The sequence below is a fragment of the Aptenodytes patagonicus genome, chromosome 19 (assembly GCF_965638725.1).
Source record: "Aptenodytes patagonicus chromosome 19, bAptPat1.pri.cur, whole genome shotgun sequence".
Classification (NCBI taxonomy): Eukaryota; Metazoa; Chordata; class Aves; order Sphenisciformes; family Spheniscidae; genus Aptenodytes; species Aptenodytes patagonicus.
In genome coordinates, this window is record NC_134967.1 from 3,567,578 (window position 1) to 3,589,006 (window position 21,429).

A 21,429-nucleotide genomic window follows, 5' to 3' on the forward strand; every position below is an offset into this window, starting at 1 on the left:
GGCGGCGGCGGCCTCCGGCACCCACCGCAGGAATGAAACCCACTGACGGCGACACCGTGGGGTAAGGGTTTAATGCGAGTTCCCCTGGCTGAAACGGTACATCCCGTGTGACAGGCTCCTAATTAATTCCAATCACCGTACTGAGCAGAGGAAAGACACAACAAAGTGAAAAAAAACCTGCTGAATAAATACATACACCTTTTCGACATCTCAACGATTGGCCTACGAAGTCCCTTCATTTGGTAACAGATGGTTCTGGATTTCACCTAACAAGATTTATTATTGTTTTACTTTTCAAACTGATTGTCCCTGCCTGGATTTTTCTCCCTTGGGCACGTGTGAGTGTGTGGCCTTGAAATAGACCTAAAAAGCGCACGGAAAGCACTGGAAAAAGGTCTACGTCACCTTCCTCAGGTCCATTCAAATTGTATAAAGTTCCCTGCCAGAATTCACACGTCTAAAGCTATTCCGCCTGCATTAATGCAACCCGTCCTAGATGAAGGGGCTCTACACCTGACAATTAGACAGTAGAAGCTGGAGACACAGGGAACTCAGAAGAGGATTTTTTTTCCTAAGGACAATCATGATGTGAATTTACTGCTTGTGAAACATGATTGTCTTGCAGACCCAGAGCGTAACGGTGTCTGATAAGCAGAGGTGTCTCACAGGCAACGGCAGAAAAGGTTTCTCCCCCTTCCCTCTCTAACCATGGGTCTAGCTAGACAGATTTTTATACCCACCAGTTCACCACAATCTCTCAGCACTTTCCAACCACTCATTTCTATCAGCCTCGACCCCACTGGAGAAGTGTCTGCAGTGGAGTGTTTTGGTTTGGAATCGCAAATAATAGAAACGCTGACTAATGATTTCCTCTAAGTACCAGAGAACAGCTCTTTGATGGCCCATTCAAATTAGATGCAAAGAAAATTATCAAAACAATCTCTGAGAACTGGAATGAGGCCATCAAAGACCACTGGGACCTCTGGGTTGTTACCCAGAGATTGATTAGAGCTTTTGACAATCTTAACGTGGGATAGAACAGAGACAATTCAGCAGTGAAGCCCTCCTGACTGATCTAGGCATTCTCAGCCTTCCCTTTCTTAGATTTTATCTGTGCATACCAACATGGTCTGAATTTGTCTGGGTAGGCATGCTCCTTTTAGCTGCAGTAATAGAAGACAGGGAGGTTATCTTTTATCTCTTCAGTCTAATCCCAGAGGTAAAGTATCATTAGCAGACCTTCCTTTAGCTAATCAGAAGCACCTATATTGCCACTGCTGCTGCTTTGAACTTTGTGATATGCTTCCAAGGACTGCAAAGAGGTAAGGAATCAGATGATCTTCAGGCTCTTATTACTGAGTTTCATCTGGTATGACATTTAACAGTTATGACTCCTGGAGTCAGCTCCCCGACTGGTTTATATTTGGAATAGTATCCAGGAATTATTGTCTAATGTCCAGTCCCGTATACGTTGTGGATGAAAATGGGCTTCCAGCTACTTGGAGAGAGAGCTTGTGACTTGCCTCCAAAAAGCTGGATTTCCAGTCCAAGAAAGCATTTTTGTAAAGCCAACCAATCAGTGAAGGTTCAAGTAAATCGCATTTCCAAGAAACAGTGGATGAGGAGCAGAATCAAAAATGAAGGCACAAAATCTCCTTCCAAATTCTACAGCAATATTCCTAGATATTACCTGCAGTATCAGACAGGGAGATCTTCCAGTAGTGGAGTCTTAAAATATCATTAAAAATCAATATCCAAATAGCTTTGATCAATGCCTTAGAAACTCTCAGCAGCATTCCCTGTTTCCACTCAAAGTCAGCAGTGAGCAGGGCCAGGCTTCCTGTGAAGCATGGCTCTAGGGGTCAAGAAAGGACACTGCGATATAACGGGTTCCTTTGGTGGTTGGAAGACCTTCATGATAGTGGGTCAGGCGGCCTGGATGCATAAGGGTCCACCCTTTCCGTGGAGCTCGAATGGAGCAATTGTAGCGCAGGAACCGGCAGCCTCCTCCCTGATGGAAACAAAACGAGAGACACATCAGCTTCACATCAGAGACACAAAAGCACCTCAGGGAAAGGGTCTCTGCCTTCTCCTGGCAGCCCTTCTGAAAATGTGAGAAGGTGCTTGGGGAATCTCCTGTGTTCCGATGCATTCAAAAATCTTCTTTCTACCCTAGCCCAGTCATTAATTGCAATCCTTAGTGTGAAGAAGCCAGATATGGATAAGGAAAGGGTTTTCAGCTGCCTGGACTGCTCAAGAGGCTGTACTGCATTCTTGACACACTGGCAAACGCTTACCTCGTAGTCTATTCCAACTCGGTTCAAAGCAATGTTAATGGTAAAGGTGGAAGCGTCATGATGGGGCATTAAAGAGGGCTGCTCGTCGGGTTTGTAGCGAACTACAAAGGCTAGCTCAAACTGAGTCTGCAGGAGAGAAGAACAAAGTGCACATCTGTTACAGGGCTATAGCGTCCATCGCTCCTGAGCTTGCAGAGCAGGGTGTAATATTTAAATTGCATCCCACTGCTAAGAGAGAAAGGCAACAATAAGGCAGGAGAACGTCATTGGGAAATTGTGTATTTCCTGATGCATATACTTATGTCATACTCCAGGGTCAGTTCCTCCATACTGGGAAATAGTATGCATATTGCTAGAGGATTCTAGCAGTCTTTTCACAAAGTTGCAGCTGGAGAAGGTGCTGAGCTGACCACGAGTTTTGATGCTAAGGTATACATACCTTGGTATAGTATCCTGGGTACAGTTTCTCTGTGATGGGTGCAATATAGTCCAGAAGAAACTTATACCACTCTCTTTCAAAGCCAATTTGGTTCATGTGTATGTCAATAGTTGGGACGTTCTCATATCCTCCTTGTATTCTGCTGTCCTGAAACAGAATCATGAAAATACCCGTAAGGATGGGAACCTTGGACTTCAGGAATGAAAAGCACTTGTTTCTGGTAACTACAAATAAATATGACGTTTATTTATCAGAATTTCCAGGATCGAAAAGCCTTTTCAAAGAATAATTAAAACCTAAGGTAAACAATATTACCATCAGAAGGGCTGAACACTGTACCTTCAGAGGACACTAAAGAGGACTCAGAAAAATTAATTCACATTTAAGAACAGGGGCAAAATCACAGAGTTCATCAGGAACAAAATTAGAGTACTGCCTCCAGTTTCCTGGTTTAACTGTGGGTTCTAATGCCTTCCTACAGGAGGCACTGCTGCCACCAAATATGCATGGACAACGGTGTGACCCAGAAATCAAAAAGCTCCTGCTTTTTCTTACCGTGTTGTCACCTGTGGACCACTGGCCATAATGTTCCATTTCTTCCACCAGCTCATCACAGGCAGTGTCAGTGAATATGGGGAACCAGTAAACATCTGGGCAGGGCTGCAGAAAGTAGACAGGTGAGAATAGCAGAAACAAGGACAGGTGCTCGAGGCAAAAGGAATAAGACTAAACTGACTGTAGATTGAGTCAGTTTAAGTGGAAAGTAACTAAAATATTGAAGATAGAAATGTGTCTTCTGATTTATGTGCCCCACTTCCACTTAAGAGAGCTGGAGATGTACTTCTAGAATGATTTGGCTCTAAAAATACTTTCAAGGTCATGTTTCCTCTGGATTTGAAAGACTACGAGGTCGTGCTAAACTGCTTATTCCCAAGAATGACAATAGTGATGATACAAGCATTGTCCTGATGCTAATCTCCCATTCTGATGGATAAGAGCGATGTTTTCTTACCATTTCTACCAATTTCCCTTTCAGAGCTGCTGTGTAGTTTTCATGGATGTACTTTTCTCTCCAGTCCTGCAGTTTAAAGATAAGCAAACCAGTCATTTCTGTGCAGCCTGGTTAAAGAGGCAGTGAAAGGTCAGGCACTCATGCAGCAGTATCTCACAGGCTTTGAAGATCCAGATGTTATGAATCACATAAACACCCTCTCTTTAAATTCTGTGACTATGCTCCTCATCCCACCCGAGAGACATCGTTATTACGAAGCCTGGACCTTCCTCATTGGTGAAGCTAGTCATCAAATTTTCACATGCCACATTGCTAAGCCTGCTGAGCATGCAGGTTATCTCACCTCAGGGTTGCTGAATATTTGCCAGAGGTCATTGTGGAGGTGAGTTGTCTGATAATTCTCCAGGGACAGTATGTGTCCAAATTGATGCCGATTTGTCAGGTACATAAAGACTCCCTGCAGGACAGAGGGAAACAATCAAGCTTTGTTTCCAGGCCTCACATTTCCGTATTACTGTGAAATACAAGCACTGGACAGTTCCCCAGTGATGATGGCTTTGCCCAAGCTGCTCATTTACTCATTCTTTCTCCTGTGGGCCTTCATTTTTATTTCCACCCAGGATACGAGGAACTTTGAAAGGTTATAGCCAGAGCCAGTAATTCTGTGCCTCTTGTCAGCCAGGGTTGGAAGCAGAGCAGCTGCTGTGAGGTTAGGTTCTTCTTTCTTACCCTGTCAACCCCATTTAGAACAGCCCTGAATAGGCCCAAGAACAAAAATGTTACCCACATTTAGTGGTCCCTGGCTCTGTGTGGTTTCACAGCAAGATAGAAATCCCGTACTGTTCCAAGCCTGCACAGCACTGAGTAATGCCAAAGCTGAATGCCTTGAAACTACTTAATCTTGTCACCTCCACTCTGGCATGCAGTTCTCCCCTGCCAGCCTCTCTCTCCTTGACTGACCTGATTCCGAACGTTGTGGCAGAAAGCCATGTCAGCATCCAGCTTGCCACTGTGGAAGAGATCTCCCTGGTCAAGCTCCGATCGCAGAGCCTTGGCTTTAACCATGTAAACGCTGCTGATGTAGGGAACGTTCCAAAGCCCGCTGAAACACAGGGGTAGGAGAGTAAGACTTGAAATAGCACTAAGACAGAAACTGCTGGACTTGACAGGATGGCAGCAGCACTGCAGTATCAGCCAGGCTTGCCTAAATGAGCCAACTCAGAACAGTAGGGAGAAACGATACCAATAGGAATTGTCATTCCAGGAAAAATCACTTACATTGCCCAGAGCTTTTAAGCTGCACAAATGCTAGTCCACTGTGAAAGCAATTAATTGCTACTGTGTGTTTTTGCTAGGGACGTAATTAATGGCTTGAACCTCTTCCCAGAGAGATCAACATTTTTTTTTTCCAGTGATTTAAAGAAACTGAACCAGCCAAAAGTGCATAAGCTGATTTCCAGCATTTATTGCACATATAATGGCCTAAAAAAAAAAAAAAAGAAAAAAAAGAGGGCCCCTCAAGAATATGAATGAACCAACAATTATATTTTGTGAATCTTCCATTCAAGGATCACCTGGTATTTTATGAAGACTATCTGATAAAGATTAAACAGCACTTTACAGGATTTTAAGGATCACACTAAGTATAATCCACAGGTGGGAAAACATGACATGAGTAAGATGATGTGATTTCAGCAGAGTCAGGACTCTTAAACCCTTACTCTGGTCATAAGAAAATCTGCCCAAAGTATGTTATGGTCTCTGCTCAGGGGAGAACATAGAGCAGCTTCCAAATGGGAGTACAGACTTCTTTTCCTTTTCTATACACACAGACAGTTGTGCTCTCTGGTTCTTTGTCATCAGCTGGTTTGATGATAATGTGCTGCAGCAAGCTTTACATTTGAGGGATTATATCAGTAAGAAACACTCTTTGCGTACTCACACCCTCCGCCTTTGAACAATATCCACATAATCTTCTGAGCGGGCATAGTATCCATCAGGGCTCAGCGCTCCCCAGAAATTTGACCACAACTTCTCATGACGGCTTACCAGTGGGGCAATCACCAGCCTGTGAGCACAAAAGAAAAAGGAATTGCAGGACAGGATGTTACCACAGGAAAAAAAGGAAAAGATTAACAAACCACAGGACCGGAAGAGTTAGATTCTCCCTCACCTACAGAGTTGCTGCTTCTGTTAACTCTGTTGGAATAAAATTCCACATAAGAAAGGGCAAATACGGTCACAATCTCCTGTCTAACTGCACCCTGCAGCAGGTCTCTTAGAACCCAATTTGTTCTAGCGACTATATAAAGACAAAACTAGGGATAATTTACATCCACTGCCTAAAATCCAGGGATTACAACTACAGTAAAAAAAGACCAAATAAGAGGTGTTTGTCTAACATTCCATCTCTGACACAGTTCTCTTAGTGCCTTACACATCTCGGTGATAAAAGAGCTCACTGTATTCCTCATGTGAAAGATGATCAGTAAGGATTGCTCAGACCAAAGAACTCACTTGTTCTGTTCAATCAGGATCCTTAGGGTCTCTGTGTTCTTCAGAACTATCTCAGCATCCAGGCTAAAGTAATAGTCACAGTCAGGATCCTTTCTGCACAAATCCCTATAGCCAGAGAACAAGAAAAGTCACATCAAAATCCTCCTAGAACAGACCAAGACAAGGGACAGAACACCAGGAATTCCCTCACCTTGTAGACTAAAGGTCTTCTTCTGGGTGCTCAGAAAAGTTCAGTTTAATGTAACAACTCAGAAGGCTAGCATAGTACGAGCACATCAGAGTCAGTATCCAATAGCACACACTGAGACACAGCCAAAATCAACATTTAGCAAACTGTTTCCCCAGCACAAACTGAAGAGATTCCCATTTATGATTGGCCCAAATCCAGACCTGAGCTCCAACTCGCACCTCCTGATCACAGACAGGAAGATACTCTGCCACTAGCTCTTAGTTTTACTACTACACTCCTCCCCTTCAGAGATATAGGTGCATATTCTTTGTGATCTATGACTGGGCAATTAGACTGCTTGATGAGGGTGGAAGGTACAGGGCTATCCTTGTAACAGAGCAAAGGACCAGTGAGAACTTGGCTTCTGAAATTGGAGAAAGGGAGCTGGTATTGGGACTGATTTTTTTCCAATATATAATGGGCATGGAGAGTTAATGCCAGGAAAACTGAAAGAAGAGGGTGACTGAAAGAAGAGAAGCATCCACTTGATAGTGATGATACTCAGAAAAACTGGACTGCCTTAGTTTGGACACAGGCTGACTCTGCTAGTCATTATGTATGGCCTCTTCACTTACATGCCCAAGTTACGCGCCTCAGCATTCTCCACCTTGTCATCTGGTCCAATCACTTTGACGGCAAGGTATTCTTTGCCATGCTCTTTAACAAAAGAGTCCACCTGCATCAAGTGATGTTCCTCCTATGCCAAAGGAAAAACAAGGAAAAACAGATGAGATGGGCTCATCCCAGGCTGCTCAGCCTCGTATTCTTGAAAATGCCAAACCAGATGAGCAACAGTTCTTCCCACTTCCACATCTTTACAGCTGGGTGGAGCCATTGCAGATAAGTACTGGGATTACAGAGCCTGGAAGTCTAGTCAAAGGTTGCAAAGGTGCCTACAATACGGGAGGAGGTATACATTTTCCCTGCATTTGCTAAGACCATCACAGGCCAACTTTACTTACATGGTTGTGAATGAAGAGCTGGATTCGTTGCTTTGGGTAATGAAGGTTACGAAGCCGCAAGAAAAACTGGGAGAGGAATGGGGTGGGCTGCTCGATGAAAATGCCAATCAGAATCACTGGCAATGCCTCATCCTACATTCAGTGAGAAAAGGAGAGAAGTGGTGGCTCAGGTACCACATCAGAAACATAAGATCCCATTGTAATTGTAAGGCTTGTCTTGAGAGCTTTGAATAGACATCAGCCTTACCTTAAACCCTGTGAGGCTTCGCAGACCTTCATCACACACAGTGCAGCCAGTCTCAAATGTCCATATTTGAGGAATGTAGTTTCCCAGGTAGTTCAACTGCAGCTACAAAAGGCAATTTGCCATGTTACGCATTACAGGGCAGGGGAGTTTCTTTGCATCTGCCCCCAGTGTAAGATCACGTTTCATCAGAACTTCATTTACCTTCTTCTTAGATGAAAGAATCTAAAAAGCATGACAGCCTGAGGATCTAATTACAAGCTGATCTTTGAAGCAGACCCATCTTGCTGCTATGGACCTGGGCCACTTATTGTTTCTCAAATGTAAATGTACACAGGGAAAGTTAGTATATGGCAAGGCAGTAACCTGACACACTTGAGCCTAAAGTGTCACTTTGCAACAAATACATATCCAATCTTTCCCTCAGGACGCCCACTTACCTTGGTGGGTCCATTTCCATGAATCACCACAGGCAGTGTGTCATATAACAAGTTTCTTGCTCTCACTCGTGAGTTTTCAAACTTCAGAACTACCTCATCTGGAAATGACATTGCCATCATGTTATCAGAGGAACGCTTTTATTAATAATTAGCAGCACAGTGCCTCATTTCTACTGAACAACTGCTGAAAGATGAAAGCATGGACGTGGATAACCATGCACAAGTACTTTAAGGGCTACAGACCATATCCAGAAAGGAGAAAAAGCATTCAGAATGATCCTGTGAGGCAACAGGAGGATGGCTGGGAAGTTGGACAGAGTGTAGCTTGCTGGGCTGACAAATACACCTTCTACTGGGAATTGGCAGAAGCCGCACTGAAACAGTCTTTCAACACTAGCATTGACAAATTATGCTGTGAGGAACAGCTATTGATGGCCAGGGAGGACTCAGGCACTTCTCACCTAAGCATTCTATGCACCGGCTGTCTCTCTTTTTCACCCCAAACAAAAGTCCACCCTCCTGGCAGAGATCAGTCTCCTCAATACAACCACATAAAATCCTTTGGAAAACAGACTAGTACAGATCCAAGCTCCAGTCTATCATTGTTATAATGAGCACAGGAGCCAAAAACTACACTGCCGTTATCATTTTTCACCTGACTGGAATAGAGATGGAGTGGTGCAAGACTATAAACTGAAAACATTAGGCAGCAGTGTCAGGAGAGTAAGTGAATCACTTTTGCCAGGACCAGCAAAATCAATCAATCAGCAGGTCAGGTCAGAAGCCTGGTATGGTCAGTGAGTGCTCACAGGCAGTGACTGGCTGCATCTCACCTTCTGTGGCATTCCACACACAGTTCTGAAGCGGAAAGACAGGCAAACCCTAGGCAGGGTTATGTGTTATTACTTGCACTGAAGTCCCTCCCAATTTCAATCCCCAAGGCTAAAGCAATCCGACATGCTTGGAGATCAAAGTGGCAAGGAGGTGTAAGATGGAAAACCTGACCTGCATTCCCCAAAGTGAAGAGGGAATTGCAATGAGAACTTAGTTGGTCACAGTGGAATTGCAAATAAATCCCAGAACTCTGGCAGAGGCTTTTTACTGAGGCTTATTCTGCAGGGACAGGAATTTCTGAAATTTAATCCCTTCAGCCACAACACAACTTTATTTCTGGTGTCAGCATGCAGTTGCATTCCAAGGAGAAATGAGCTTCCTTCTTCCATCTCACCTAATGCTCCATTTAGGTTTTGGAAGATCCGGCTTCTTTGGTCTAGACTGATGTTGATACTTTCCTTTAAAAGAATGAGATAAATAACCTTAATTAGAACACAAGTGGGCATCCATTCTTTACATGCGAGAGACCCTATGCTGAGTGAAGATCTATCACATTCCTATAATCATTTCCATACTCTCCAAGCTCTGAAGCCTTAAACAATCCCAGCTAATCCTCATTTTCACTTGAATCTGGGACAATTCGCCATTTTCTAAAACAATTTAAACAGATTAGGCAAAACCATGCAAATAAACATTTTAAAGCTGCTGTGGGTGTGCCAATAATAATACGCAGCATATTAATGAAGTACACTTGCAGCACAGTCATATAAAACCCACGTGTAATATGCAGGAATGCCAAGATAACAAAAACATCTGCTGTGAAGACAGTTTCTTGCCATCTATCCACAGGGCGAGCATTACCTCAAGTGTTGCCCCAGGTACCGGTGTCAAACCAGAACACAGTAAGGGTGCAAGGCCAGCTCATGCAGTCTTTGTTTTTATGCCCTGCTGCAAGTCACACTCTGGCTGGATTTTTGTCAGACTAAAATCCAGCTCCGACTTAACAGAGTTCAGTGTCCCTCCAGGCATCTATTAAGATTGATTACTGGAAAGGACAGCAGGGTGCTAACATCCGCTGTCTGAATGCCAAGTCAGTGGAATTACTCAGCCTTTGCGTGGCATAGGGCCAGAACTGCAGATGAGAACATTAAAGGAACTGTTCATGTTAAAATATCATGGGCCATATTCAGATTTGGGGAAGGAAAAAAGTGCAGCTGTTCTGCATTTTTTACCAGCTCTGCTGGTAAAAAAGTGCAACTCCTCTAATCAGTCTGAAAGCAGTTTCCTATTTCTAATGCTTCCTCTTGACTTTACTGTTACAGTTTGACTTCTTAGTTCCCCTGTGTTTGTGGTGTCCCTCAGGGACAGACTGCACTGCGTAATGCAGAACTGGGCAGGGACAACGGAAGCAGAATCACCCTGTGGGCTGGACGATTCGGCCAGTGCACCACACGGTGCTGGAATGGCAATGATGCTTCCAGGGTCCATTCCAGGCTTCTGTATGATATTACGTGGCATGCTACATAGGCTGACACAGATTTTGTCAGCCAGGATCTGGGGGTGTTTGCTGAAGGCACTGGCAGCCTCTTTGTTCCAGCAGGGCTACCCACTGTGATGCCTACGGTCCCTGTCCTGTGGCACAACAGTGGCTACAAGGCTGTGAACCTTTGTCCCTTTTATCATCTCAAATCTGCTCAGGCCTCATCCGCCCCTTTACCTACAATGTACTTTAGTGCTAGGTTGGATACTCTAAGTCAGCACTGCACTCTGCAGGGAGGATACACACTTAAAGTCTGGGTTTCACATGCCCTGGGAGGAGGCTGGTTAGTTCTGCCACACTCAATGGCTTTAAACATCAGCACGTACAGATACTGGTATGAGTTTCCAGTAAGACTTGTTTTAAGACATCTATCTTCCCATTCACATTTTAAGCTTAAAGATAAAAACTGCTAATAACAGAACAAGAGAGTAGTGGTTAAAATGCAAATTTTCAGAAGGAAAATGGGTAACTAGACATACTACTGGACTTTTTCATGTAAGGATGCCAGAGCAGTAATTAAAGGTCAATATGTATGTGATTAACTTCTTTTACTCTCAACAGGGATACTGCACAGAGGATTAACAGCAATGCTTCTCAGACAACTCCTCCTAATCCCAAAATCTAGCTACACTTACTCTTTTTTCTGGATCCAAGAAGACATTCGTGTAGAAGAGCTGGTCACTGTCATCGTCCTGTCCTTTCCACTCCTCCACAAGCTTCTTCAGGTTTGGAGCATAACCTATGAAGCCTGTGGGAATAAGTATGAAGAGGTGTTTCAACCCATACAACCAAAAAGGGAAGTACTCCTTGTCCTGGTTTCGGCAGGGATAGAGTTAATTTCCTTCCTAGTAGCTGGTACAGTGCTGTGTTTTGGATTTAGGATGAGAACAATGTTGATAACACACCGATGTTTTAGTTGCTGCTGAGCAGTGCTTACACTAGTCGAGGACTTTTCAGCTTCCCATGCTCTACCGACTGAGAAGGCTGGAGGTGCACAAGAAGCTGGGAGGGGGCACAGCCAGGACAGCTGACCCCAACTGGCCAAAGGGACATTCCATACCATGGGACGTCATGCTCAGTATAGAAACTGGGGGAAAGCTGGCCGGGGGGGCTGCTGCTCGGGGACTGGCTGGGCATCGGTCAGCGGGTGGTGAGCAACTGTATTGTGCATCACTTGCTTTGTGTATTATTATTATTATATTTTATTTCAATTATTAAACTGTTTTTATCTCAACCCACGAGTATTTCTCACTTGTGCTCTTCCAATTCTCTCCCCCATCCCACTGGGGCAGGGGGGGAGTGAGCGAGCGGCTGTGTGGTGCTCAGTTGCCGACTGAGGTTAAACCACGACAGTCCTGTATACACATACTCTCACTTCTTGCACACAAAGTCTCACTCCATCCTGTGTTGCTGCAGAGATACATCAGCTTTCAGCAAAGGCATGTATAGACCGCACTTCCCAACGTGGAATGACACCAGGATCAAACCTGTAATCTTCATCATCAGAAAAGCTCAGATACCCACACCCTGAATGACAAGTCTCACTGAAAAGGGAGAAGGGATAGGGAGCAGGTTCCTATCCTCTACAGGCAATTCATAGCTATGTCCCCTCCTGCAGGTAACAGGCAGGACCATTGTTAGTCTTTCCGTTACGGCCAGTTTTGCACAGGGCTTCAGTTTGCCCCATCTTCTTTAAAGATGCTTTCCACACCTGGTCCCTTGCTACTTCTCCCAAAGGCCTTCTAATAGGAGGAAAAAGCTGAGAGAGGTTCTCAGCTGAAAGAAGGTTCTGCGTCTTACCTCCAGAACCCAGGAAGCGCTTTCCATCTCGCACCTGAGGGTACTTGGCTTCCAACTTTCTGTCAGGATAGATGTAGTTCTCTGCTGAGAAGACCACCTTGCTCTTGGCTTGTTTGAACTTCTTCAGCAGTTCTGTGGGGCCCGAAGCAAGGAGCACATCATAGCTAGAGTAAAAGACAGACAAGAAAGGGACAGAAAGGAATGGAGTCAGAAAAAAACATGTCAGCGTGAAAAGTTTCTAAAAACAGCTAATTCTTTAGGAATCCCTTTCTTTTAGTTCTGCTTCACAGTATTACATTTTTTGACATAATTATAGCTAATTAAAGTGCAATCTTATTCACAGAGTGGAAGATGTTACTTTCCACTGCAGAAGATTCCACACTGGCTTGGGGCAACTTACGCCCATTCTTATTTTTACAAAGTTTTCACTGATGATAAAAACAAATCTTCCAAGCTGCAAAACATGCTGATCTCTTCTTGCTTTTCCCCCGTTTGCAACTGTGAAGCCCTGGTGCCCTCACTGTTTGCAACAACTTTTTACTTATTGGAGGAAGAATTACTCTGCCATTCCTTTCTAGATTAAAGAAACCCATAGGTCATGCTTTTTGCATCTTTTGGCATCCTGCCACTCTCCACTGAGCTCCCTGCAAATATTCAGGAGGAACCTATACTGGACACTAGTCACTGGATGCTGCACTCCAACCGCTATCTCTTCAGTACTGGGTAGAAATGACTAATTCCCAGGCGACACTCCCAGAATGAGACTTGCATTTTCTGCAAGAGGATTTGCATACTTCAAACACATGCATACATTCAAACACATTTTGGTGAGTGAAAAAGTTGCTCATTCGAGAGATTAATCATTCCCAACTTCTCTAAACACACGTGGACACTCAGAGCTGCAAAAGATGATCTCCCTGCCATGGGAGCTAGAGGCAGATACAGGGATCCCAGCCCTGCCTGTTGCTGGGCATATGAAAAGACACAGAGACTCCAAACCATCTGTCTCCCTCTTCACATTTCTCTGGCAGACTAATTCTTGGCTCTCGGGATTGTGTTGCAGCCTGCCTCACCTTATAAAACAAATAATTCTGGTAAGAAAGGCTTGCCTAGATCCACAGAAATTGTCTACTCATTCTCTGCAGATAGGAGCAGCCAAATTCCACCCTGGCAGAAACAGGTATAACATTATCAGTTTTATGCAAGAGTTGGAATCGGCCTATTCTGATCAGACCTTCCCAGCTGCCACGGATGCAGCTCTGAGCAACTCTCAGGCAACTGCAGAGAATTCAGGGGGAAAAAAAACGGAGGAGGTCTGGACACACCTTCCACATGCAATCTACTTCACAGTTAATTTCTTCTTAGTAAGAACCTGTCCAAACAGCCTTATGATTCAGTTCATGGCAAATACTTTCCAACCCATTACCTTTCTACAAAAAGGATGATCAGGTCTTCCTTATCCGCATACTGCTTCAAAGCTGATTTCAAGAGACGGACCTTCTGCCCACCTCCTGCTGGCTTCTTGTCATCTCCACCCTGCCATTCCTCATCCAGTCCCAGCACCTAAAGAACGACAGGCACAGGGTGTACTGAACAGGTCACTTTCCCAGCAAGACTCACAGGAAAGGACCAGAACCCACAACCTCACTAGTCCTGATAACTCCCAGTGCAAATCACAACAAAAAAAACAGCATCAGGACAGATGGACTAGGTATATACGCCAGCCTTTGAACCATTCTCTGGGACAGACAGTCAGAGTAACATGTAGCACAGTAACAAAGCACTCTCAGCAACAGAGACAGGAGCACACTCTGTACTGTGTGTTTTGGCATTGCAATGGAAAAGTGCCATGGGGCTCCCGTGAACAGGAGTTATGGATCTCATCTCAAGCCAACGCTCAGGATGGAATAAGAGACTGCTGCAGAAATGCCCCAGTCACAGTATTTTTCAGTCAGCTGAGTAGGTGTGTCCTCTCTTGAGCTTTTATTTAATCACTTTGTGGTCAAGTCTTATCCATTCCACGCTTCAAAATTCCCTTTGACCAACCACCACTGAGGCTGCTAGCCATCACCTGGACTTTGTAGTTGAAGAATTGGGCTGATCTTCTAAAACGTTGGAATCCCTCAGTCTGCTTGGTGGCAACAGTAAGAACCAGCAGGTTTTCTGCATACAGGAGAAAGCACAAGAGACACATTCAACTCGTGTTGTTTTCACAACCAGCTGTTCCATATCTAACGAAGAGGCTTTACTATCAGATACTGAGCCAAGGTAGGGACCAATAGTCTTAAAGGTATTTGACAGATTTGACAAAGGGAAGTCAAAATCCAACCACTGAGAAGCAAAGTGACTTTCCCAGTACATGCTTTAAGTTGATCATGAATCCAGCAATAGAATCCAGGAGTCCCAACTTTTGCACAAACAGTCACTGCTGTTCATGGACACAGGTTACATCTGTTCTATATGACACTGACAGATGTCCAGGTTCATTTTAAATCAGGCAAGGGAGGTAGTATAGCTGTGGAGCTACCATATCCTGCTGAGAAGAAAACAGCTTGCTTACACCTCACCCAATTATCTCTACACTGTACAATCTTAAGCACTATAGGTGTTCTCGCTGCCCACAAAGCTTCAACCTCAGGAAGAAAACCAGCTTCAAATCCTACTTATTTGCTGCCTGGATTTTCTTGGCACCAACTCATCAAAGATTCATAGAGGGGAAAAAAAGAAAGTGTGGACATAGCCAATGTTTTACTGGAGGAACTAACTACCACAGGGGACAGAACATGGCAAAGGTGCCCTCAAATTTCAGTGTTTGATTGAAGAACCCTAAACTAATTGCAGCATGTGCAAGACTGTTCCTTTGCAGCAGAGATTAGAACTTGGTCCTGGGTATAAAATGAGAGATTATGTAACGATACAATTTCATTGCCCGAGTTATGAGCTAGAAAAAGAAAATATAATGTATTAAGTGTTTTTTTTGCTCTGCTATTGAAAGCTACACTTCTCTCACATAGAGTATGAAGGAAATTAAACTTGAAGATAAAATATAGAACTACTACAAAATGCCCATTTGGAAGTCATCCATTTAGTGCAATTGGCTTCCTGTTCCCCACAGAGTCTTTTTTGTCACTCAGCATTCATTGGGTGTAGGGAAGACCAAAATTAGGCTGAATGTTATTACTCCCTCTCCATGGCTCCCCCAGTTTTCTACTGCATTCCTGAGGTGCTTTCCAGATTTTTTTTTATACATACACAATGTGAATTTAATTCTGCCATAGCTTTCGTTTACATTCTCCTCCCAAACTTGCTTTTCATTTCTGGTCCCTTAAAAATGACGAAGCTAAAGCCTGAAGTTCTCTTTCAGAAGTTTCTCTATAGTACCACTGGAATATGATTTTTACGTGGAAGCTCTGGTTTCTTCATTGTAATGATTAAATGCTATACTTCATCTTAACACTATTGCTTAAGTAGGAATTTGTATAGGCTTTGGCAACAGTGCTTAAATGCGAATCCTGGCCATCAGATTTTAACATCAGAAAATACCAGGAAACACTGAAAGCACATTTTCTTGGCTTTTGCAGGCTTCTCTTGGAATAATGATTTTTTTCAATGGATGTACCAGATGCATCTTCCTAGTGTACCCAAACTGATGTTCTGTCTGATCTTAGAGAGGAAGGATCTAGGAGCTGGAGTCCTAGATAGACCTGACGAAGACAGCAAAAGCAAAAAAGTAAGTGTAAGACTCCAAGTTAGGAAGAAAGAGGATGTTCCCAAGGAAATTCCTAAAATCCTTTACCTGCATCAGAATAAAATAGAGAGATTGAGAACAGTCAATAGAAGGTCAGCTCTAATTGTATTTTGTTAGACATTTACACAGACAGACAAAGGGAGTGATAAATAAAAGAATATGAATCCTGCATTTGTGCAGTTTTTAAAGGCAGATTTTTAGATGTATGAAGTGCATTCCTAATCCAGCTCCTTCAGCACACTCCAGTTCCTTCTGTCCTGTCCAGTCAGAGGGTGCAAACAAATGAGTAAAATATGTATCTCCTCAGGGAGTATGTTAAAGCCATTAAAGTTTCTAGCCATACAATGGCATGCAGAAAACCACGGCAGCTTTATTAGATATCTCTGAGCTCATGGTTTCTGAGAAGGTGAAGATCATACTGCCAAAGAAGAGGGGGGCAAATGTGGGCTTGCCAGAGAGGAATGTAAAGACAAACATCAAATTCTAGTACCTGAAAGGAGAGGAGAAAGCATATGATAATGATAAAAGAAGGAAAGAAAGAAAGTAAAGAGCCCGACTGCTATGCAATTATTTCAGCCTGAATTCTCAGGTATCTCACATTAAATAAATCACTAATTCATTTTCATGTCGCCACCCCAAGAAAGCAACAAACTGTTTATGATATGACTGCCAGAAGTTTGCTGGACAAGATGCGAGGGCTAAAGACTCACACGGATGAACAGGAAGCGGTGTCCTATTTCTAAGACAGAAAAGGTTTCACCGTGCAGCGTGTGAACTCACTGGAGCATGGAAAAGCCAGCAGAGACAATTATCCTCCCCACCAGAACTCCAAGTTACAGATTCCCTCTCATTACTAGTTTGTGGGGGTAGGACTCTGAGAGACATTAAGCTCAGTTTCTGTTCTGAGAAATCTCTGCAGTAGCGAGAGCTTTCCATCCCAAGAGACATTCCTTCAGTCCAGTACTAGAAGCTTGTGCTGAGCTATGCTGCCTCCGCTCCTTCTCCTTTAACCCTTTTTTCTCTTTCTTGAAGATTTTGCTGAACACTGGTGCGGCTGATGATAGGTATTTCCAGAGACAGAGCAGTAGACCCTTTTAATTTCAGTATCACATGCAGGCATTTTAAAACCTCCAAAAGCAGATTTATGCTTCCCTATTTTCCATGTCACAGTTACTTTTCACGTGTAGAAATGGTAGCCTATTATGTTAAGCCGGGCCTGCTGGGCCCAGAGACTCCTTGCGCCATGCTGACAATTAGAAATCGTATAAATACATTTAATAATGGTATGGCTGCAAAATATGAACACAGTGTGGTTAACGAAGCAAGCACTGGACTAGGAACCAGGGGAGCTGGACTGTACTCCTAGCTCTGCTATGCAACAAGGAGCCAATCTTGCTATCCCTCTGTTTTTCCGTCTGTAGAATGATAAATAGAGGACATTTACAACTTTTGTGAGGGTTTTTGAGCTCTATAGATGAAAAGGATCCTGTAGGGACAAAGCACTGGAACAGGGACTCTGATATCACCATCACAGTGAAATGACTGGGTAGATTTCTGAGTTTTTACAAAGAGTAAAAATCAGTGACAAGATGAGTTCAGTAACAAAAAATTTTAGAGTTATTTACTTCTGCCCTGACTCTACAGGGAAAGCACAGCTGCAGCTGCATTTTAGGACAAGGAATGAATTTACCCCTAGGCTGTACTTTGGGAAATCTTACTGTGCCTCTTCCTGTTAAGATAGTGTCCAAGAAAATACCATTAATACTGGGATCAAATAGAAAAAATCAGTGCACAACTTCATAGCGGATAATATAATCTCTATAGTAAATTTACATTTACGAAAGTTTAAAGATTCAATTAACTACAAATACCTATGCTTAGAGCTTTTGCAGAGATCTAAAAGAACATACAAGAGAGAAGATAGGTATCATTATTCTCATATTACTCTGGGGAAGCTGAGGCACAGAAAAGGTAAGGCATTTTTTCTTCGACCCATGCCAGAAGTGATGGGTTCAGAAAGCAGTTAATTCCAAATCCCTCTTCCTAACCAACATACCTCATTCTCTTTTCCCAGCACCCAATTTGATATCTCTAGTTCGCTCTAAAACCTTACTAAAAACATGGAAGTTTTGGGGTGTGTAAGGAAGGCAGGATAGCACAGAGAGATTAATTTCTTACTTACATTTGTCTAATAGTTACCCTAAATGCTGAAATGATTTTGCTTAAGTTATGCCACTACAGCTAAAGAACTCCCAACACTCCCATGGATACACATTAACTGTATTAAGTAATATATATAGTAAAGGTAATTATACCAGAATCATGTATTGTGAAGGGAAATGTTCTAGGTAACAAGATGAAATCTCCTCTTAATTGCCACTTCTCTAATGAAGACAGAGATAATTATCCAAACTTCTTGGCAGAGTGACAGTGTGTGAACCTCTTTGTCAGCCTGGCCGACATTCTGTAGCTGCCCTAATCCTCTACTGTTCTACCAACTACTCTTCAGAGCATCTACCAACAGTTTATGTGGGGAGAGACTGATGTTATTTTAGGAGCATACCAGATCTCAGGTCACAGTGTGGCCAGTCTGGGATCAAATGCTCTCTGCTACCTAATTCTTGAACTGTGTAAGTTCAAAAGCAGGAAGGGCTGACCCAGGTGGGGTGCAACCCCAGGGACTGCGAGTACTTTAGTGGAATGAAATGGTGTCCCAAAGCTCGTCTCGCACAACTCTTGAGCTGTGAGCGCCTGTCTGGTAACTGAGGCGCTCAAGAAGCGTGTGCGGAGGACACCCACGCCAGCCTGTGCACTGCCTCAGGACTCGGGAGCAGGCTCTGGATGCCGCCCAGGGGCTCAGACTCCGTAGCGGGCACTAGTCTCAGATCGGGCAATGCCCCTGAGCTGGACCGGGGCGCTAAGGACAGTGGTGGCACCAACAGCGGACGTGCCCGTCCATCAGCCTGGCCACCAGCTCCCCGTGCTGCCGGTCCCCACCCTCTGCCCCGGAGCAGACCCCCTTACCTTCCCGCTCGGAGGCACAGCCGCCCTCCGCCCCGAGCAGCGCCAGCACCACCCAGGGCAGCAGCACCGCCGGAGGCACCATGGAGGCGACTTCCCCGCCTGGATCCCGGTCCGGGAGCCGATACCGACCGGGAGCGCTGCCTGCGGGACGGACCCGGGCGTCGCTCCGCTCCGCAGGGACCCGACGGACGGCGGCTCTAGAAAGCTCCGGGGCTGCCGGAGCCTGTGCCACGCACCAGACCCACCCGGCGGGGACGGGCGGAGGAAGCGGGGAGGCGGCGGCTCCTCCTCCCGGGCCGCCCCGGCCCCCGCAAGAGGCGGGGAGGCGGCTGGGGCCGGTCTGGGAGAGGGAGCAGGAAGCTCTGGGGCCGTGGCTTGTGCAAAGCTGGGGAACGACTGCCTCTTGCAGGGACGCAAAGCTCGTGGGGTTTTGTTCCCCACGAGCTGTTCCCCCCGCACAGCCCCCGCAGTAACTTTACCAGGGGTGCGGGGTCCAGCAAGCCTTGCTGCCGGGGGGCTGTGCAGCACGCGGGTTACAGCCACAGCCGTGGGACGCTGGGCGATGGGTCCGCAGGGGAAGAAACATGCATTAAGCAAACGTGAGGCTGCGTAGGAGGAGGGGGCTCGCTTTCTGGCCAGCTTCAGTTACTGCTGGGCTGCATCTGGTTGACACAGTCATTAAGCGTGAAAAAAGCAAACCAGAAATGGATTATGCACAGCTCTGGAAGCCCTTATTAAATACCTTCTTTCCACCTGTCACCTCTCATATTTCCTTGGTGAACACAAAATCTGCTGCAGTCTTGTTTCCTACACTAACTGTTGTTCTCTGGCCATATATACATCTTCTAGCCTTACATTTATCTCTTTGTCCATGTGCTGGGCCTTCTTGCTCTAGCCCTGATGACTTATCCGTGCATCTTCTTCTACTTTATGCTGCCTAACTTTGAGAACAGGCAAAATAAACCTGTCTTATAAAATTACACTTTTTTTTTTAAGTTGGGTTTAGGGTCATTTTTATACTGCAGTGAATGTAAGGCTTAGATGCAGGGAAACCCTTTTGAGCCTGCAGAACACCAGATGAGGAGCTACCACTGACACATACCTTACGTGAGGCCTTGAGCAACACATTATTTCTACTGAAGCAAATACCTAGAAGTGACAGTGCCATTTTCTTAGGCACTCTGTATAATTAAACCCAACTTTGCTTCCATTACTGAAAGCAACATTAAGAGATTACTTATTTTCTCTTGTAAGGTGTGAACAATAGTATTTACTTGTCTGCAAAGAACTCGCAGAATGACAGAGGCTGTATAAACGTTACGTACTGTTCTGTAAGACATTAAGTAGAAAGCAACGTTGCGGTATACTACTGAAGCCATCACTGAAAGAGGCACTGAGTCCTCGGCCACACCTGAGCTTGGCCCACGGAGCACATGTTACCGTAGGAAGGTAAGGTGTCAGAGAAAGGAGCGGTACTGGGCAGTTTAGCAGGGGCATAAAAAGTGAAGGATGGGTGCTGAGCGATGGTGTGGCATGTGTACTGAGGTAACAAAGAAACGCAATGCCTCAGTGCCATAGGTATCGCTTAGCTGGACTGGGGCTACGGAATACACAGCTGGAAACATACAGGGCATCATAAAAGCACTGGGATAATACAGAAGCCTCCCTCATTGCAGAGTCCAGTTTTAATAAAAAAATTGGCTGTCTAAAATACTGAGGCCCGCATCTGCTGTTTTCTGTCAGTAAACCACCTCTTTAAATTAACAGAAATCACAGATATAGAATTCAGATTTTCAAAATAAAAACGAGAAGGTACGATCTTGGAGGAGAAAAAACTAAGCACGTTAGAAGGGCCACACTGTAGCTAACTAATATCCTCCATGCTTCATAATAGCATCCTCCCACAGAACTACCATTACTACTTGTTTGTTCCCTGAGAATATTCTTGAGTGTGTTCAATGCACTTTTGTTTCCATTCCCTCTCCCCAAAGCAGGAATTCCCTCATAATTACCAGGCAAGCAGAACAGTCCTCATGCTCAAACGATGTACTACAGGCAACAATCCAAGGAAATACTAGTTCTCCCTAAGATGGTGATTTCAGGAAACTTCCTTTTGCAAAGCTGCCAGTTTCACTAAACTAAAAAAAAAAAAGGGGGGGGGGGGAGAAAAACAGACTTTAACTTTAGATTTCTTCAGTGCTTTGCAGGCCCAAAGCCCCCGATAAATCTTTAGCAGCCTCAACACTTCAAGCCAGGAGCCACAGCAAAGGTGTTCAGCCCCTCACCTTCAAACCTCACTGAGATCTGTGACTCAATCTAGAATTTGAAAAATTGCAAGTTTCT

General features: G+C 44.5%; 1 protein-coding gene across 1 annotated transcript; it reads right to left on the reverse strand.

The window, feature by feature from the left end:
- Positions 1-54: 54 nt before the first annotated feature.
- PLOD1 (procollagen-lysine,2-oxoglutarate 5-dioxygenase 1) lies at positions 55-19,340 on the reverse strand. The gene is made up of 19 exons (XM_076356054.1): positions 19,087-19,340; positions 14,386-14,477; positions 13,741-13,877; positions 12,315-12,478; positions 11,150-11,262; positions 9,369-9,432; positions 8,141-8,238; positions 7,704-7,805; positions 7,457-7,588; positions 7,070-7,191; positions 6,266-6,370; positions 5,691-5,816; positions 4,709-4,850; positions 4,092-4,205; positions 3,749-3,814; positions 3,292-3,396; positions 2,737-2,883; positions 2,298-2,423; positions 55-2,011 (listed from the first exon to the last, which is right to left on the reverse strand). Exons 1-19 carry the CDS (start codon positions 19,166-19,168, stop codon positions 1,856-1,858), a joined length of 2,193 nt encoding a protein of 730 aa, XP_076212169.1. The 5' UTR covers positions 19,169-19,340; the 3' UTR covers positions 55-1,855.
- Between the last annotated feature and the right edge of the window lie 2,089 nt (positions 19,341-21,429).

What these genes read in the sequence shown, in the direction of transcription:
- PLOD1 (XM_076356054.1), bottom strand. Translation starts at nt 19,168, where the DNA reads ATGGTGCCTCCGGCGGTGCTGCTGCCCTGGGTGGTGCTGGCGCTGCTC. An exon ending in AGCTCTTCATTCACAACCAT is followed by an intron (nt 7,192 to 7,456) that starts GTAAGTAAAGTT and finishes CCTTTGGCATAG; the next exon opens with GAGGAACATCACTTGATGCA. An exon ending in ACCCAGGATACTATACCAAG is followed by an intron (nt 2,424 to 2,736) that starts GTATGTATACCT and finishes TCTCTCCTGCAG; the next exon opens with ACTCAGTTTGAGCTAGCCTT.